The sequence below is a fragment of the Rhamphochromis longiceps genome, linkage group LG16 (genome assembly GCF_057381845.1).
Source record: "Rhamphochromis longiceps isolate RC_006_pf linkage group LG16, R_longiceps_female_GT1.1, whole genome shotgun sequence".
Taxonomy (NCBI): domain Eukaryota; kingdom Metazoa; phylum Chordata; class Actinopteri; order Cichliformes; family Cichlidae; genus Rhamphochromis; species Rhamphochromis longiceps.
Genome location: NC_140572.1, coordinates 15167884 through 15170867, shown reverse-complemented (window position 1 = coordinate 15170867; position 2984 = coordinate 15167884). Strand labels below are relative to the sequence as shown.

Sequence of the window (2984 nt, the reverse complement as noted above, 5' to 3'; positions counted from 1 at the left end):
TATTTTTTAAGGTCTTTGTCTTCTGTATTATTAAACAAAGACAAGCAATACATCATATAGTATGGCCAATACTATATTACATTAATTTTAAACTGTTCTTTCCTGGAAGACAGACCTCTGTTATGATGACATGAGGTGATGCATGAATTGATGACCTACATTTTTATTTAACTTCTTCAATCACAACAGTATATTTGAACATACACAATAGTTTATTTTTAGCTTACAAACATCTGAGCATAAAGTGCTGACAAGGAACCCTGGTGTAAACATTAAAATGAAAGTCAGTACAATGTGCAGATTGCAGAAATATACATAAAAAAAATCAGTGGCTTTACCACACTCAGTTTTTCGACATCTGTGAACTACTAGACAGTCATTAAATTAAAAAATAATATTAAATAAATAAAACTAATAAATAAAAAATACACACATCTTACTGATCTCTGCAGTCAGTAACATTACACATAAAGTGCAAACATAATAGCAATTGTATAAACTCACACACAAACACGCCTTTAAATTAAAACTGGCTGAACATCTTGATTATCTGCAGTAAGTAACAGCAACACAGCACAAACTAAAGTGCACAATGAGTATGGCTCAGCTAGCCATAATCATCCTAGCTCACAGGTTTTTTGCTAGGAAGACCAGCATATCTACTTTTGCTGGCTTTAAGGATGAGCGAGTGCAGGTCACTATATTTCCTCCAGTGCTGAACAGACGCTCTGAGGGGGCACTTGTGGCTGGCACACACAGATATTTGCGGGCCATCTTGCACAGTCGTGGAAAGTGAATGTTGTGCACCTTCCACCAGGCTAAGGGATCATCCTCTCCGTCAATGACAGGGGTCAACAGGTAACTATTCAACTCTGCCTCCACGACATCTTCAAGTGGCAGCGGCAAAGCTGAAGAGGCCGCACTGGTTTTAAAAAGACTACCAAGAGTCTTCTTTGCCTTTCCCCCAGAGGCCTGTGCACTTGGAGAATTTTGAGCAGTTTCAGTGCGAGACCTCTTCTCCTGCCAGATGGGAAGAGAGACATTAGTTTTGCAGTTAGCTTATATATAAATATTATGTGTTTGTGGAAATATAATTTTCAAGGATTTACTTGATTATGTGTACGTCTAGCCGATTCCACCATTTCTGTCTTCAGTCGGGCCTTAATGGCAGGAAGGTTGTCTGCGCTGATGTATTGCGTTTTGAACCTAGGGTCCATGAACGACGCAACATCCAAAAGCTCCTGGGTGTTGAGGTCACTATACTTGTCGTTGAGGTATGCCAGGACCTTGGTTTTAATTGATCTAGTCAGATCAGTGTCCTCAGCATCTTCAGCCAAGACTGATGTTGCCAGAAGATGGAGAACTGGCTTGAGGTAGGAGATGCTCGCATACTCTTCTCCAGAAAGAGCATCAGTAAATTCGGAGAGAGGATGCAGTGCCTTATGAATGGACTCCAACACTTCAGCATCCTGCCAGGTTGGGATGAGGGAGCGTGCATGTCGGTCACCTGTCAATGCCTGCGATATGGCTTTCATCTGTTCCAGCACTCTGGCAATCATTTTCTCTTTGGACCCCCATCTTGTAGGGCACTCAGTAATGAGAGAGTGCTCAGGAAGCTTAAGCTCCTTCTGTGCCTCAGTGAGTGCTGCCTTTTTCTTCCAACTGTGCGAGAAGTGCCCCACCAACTTCTTGCACAGCCCAATTGCTCTTGATGCTCTACCATCTTTGATTGCATTTTCTGGAGGGGAAAAAAATAAAGTAAAAAGTAAAATTAGTGTTAGACATACAATTGCAGTTATGATGCAAGGTTTCACCATTTCTCTCTCTCTCTCAAATTCAAAGTTGCTGGCTATGGGAACAGTGTTGCCAAAGCTATTGTTACATACATCATGACATACAAGAACATAAGACCATAAGACAAAAACAAAAAAGAAAATACATAAGAAGAGGTGGGTACATCAGGGTGGGGTTGACATAACATATCTAGAATTAACAGCAGTAAAGAACAAGATAAATAATAGTGTGGTGTGTTTGTGGGAGAGAGTGATACACAGGCTCGCGCATACATGCATGCGCACGCACGCACACACTCTCTCTCTCTCTCTCTCACGGCAGTAACTTACCAATAGCAAGATGTAATCTGTGTCCGAAACACTGGAGCCTGGTCCATTCGTTCAGCTGTGCTGCTTTCACCATATTTGACGCGTTGTCCGTCGTTATGCAGACAAGGTTGTCTTCAGGGAGATCCCAACACGCAAGCCCCTCTCTCAGGCCAGCAGCAATGTTTTCCCCTGTGTGGTCTTCGGGGAAGTAGGCCGTTTGTAGGCTGCGAGCTTCGAGGTGGAGGTCTTCGGTAATGTAATGCACCGTCAGACTTTGATAGGGCTCTGCTGTACGGCTTGACCACATGTCTGTTGTCGCCGCAAAAAACTCAACAGCCTTTAACTCCGCTGCAACCCTCCGCCTACATTGCATATGTAGCTCGGGTATTGCAGTCTGACTGAAATACGTGTGGGAGGGCATTCTGTACCTCTTATCCAGTGTAGTTACCAAATTATTGAACCCAGGCTTGGTCACCGTATTGACGGGCATCATGTCTTTCGCGATGCAGTGGGTTACTGCTTTGGTGATTTCCACGTGCCGTTTTGAAGTGCGTTCATATGGCGTAACACCTTCAAACAGTTCGGTCAGTGATCCTTGCCGAGTAACGTTACTAGGTTTATTCTGCACACTACTAGATTTTTTAGCCATACATCTATCATACTCTGTTTTGTGCTGAGTCTTAAGGTGCTGGTACAAATTCGTAGTGTTTCCCCGAGATGTAGAAACTCTACCAAGACAGGTTTTACACAGTACCTGACTCTGTGCGACATCATCTCTTTTAAACCCAAAATATTCCCACACGGCTGATGTGCAGTTCCTCTTTGGTACTAGCATCCCTGCAGGCTCTGGTTCTGTTGAACCTGAGGCCATTGTGTAGGCTA

At 43.3% G+C, this 2984-nt stretch overlaps 1 protein-coding gene across 1 annotated transcript; it reads right to left on the bottom strand.

Moving 5' to 3' along the window:
• Positions 1-531: 531 nt before the first annotated feature.
• On the bottom strand, positions 532-2435 carry LOC146650800 (E3 SUMO-protein ligase ZBED1-like). Its single transcript, XM_085385389.1, has 3 exons — positions 2124-2435; positions 1365-1738; positions 532-1014 (listed from the first exon to the last, which is right to left on the bottom strand). Exons 1-3 carry the CDS (start codon positions 2407-2409, stop codon positions 628-630), a joined length of 1047 nt encoding a protein of 348 aa, XP_085241515.1. The 5' UTR covers positions 2410-2435; the 3' UTR covers positions 532-627.
• Between the last annotated feature and the right edge of the window lie 549 nt (positions 2436-2984).

What these genes read in the sequence shown, in the direction of transcription:
- LOC146650800 (XM_085385389.1), bottom strand. Translation starts at nt 2,409, where the DNA reads ATGTGGTCAAGCCGTACAGCAGAGCCCTATCAAAGTCTGACGGTGCAT. An exon ending in CAGATTACATCTTGCTATTG is followed by an intron (nt 1,739 to 2,123) that starts GTAAGTTACTGC and finishes TTTCCCCTCCAG; the next exon opens with AAAATGCAATCAAAGATGGT. An exon ending in GCATCTCCTACCTCAAGCCA is followed by an intron (nt 1,015 to 1,364) that starts GTTCTCCATCTT and finishes TGGCAGGAGAAG; the next exon opens with AGGTCTCGCACTGAAACTGC.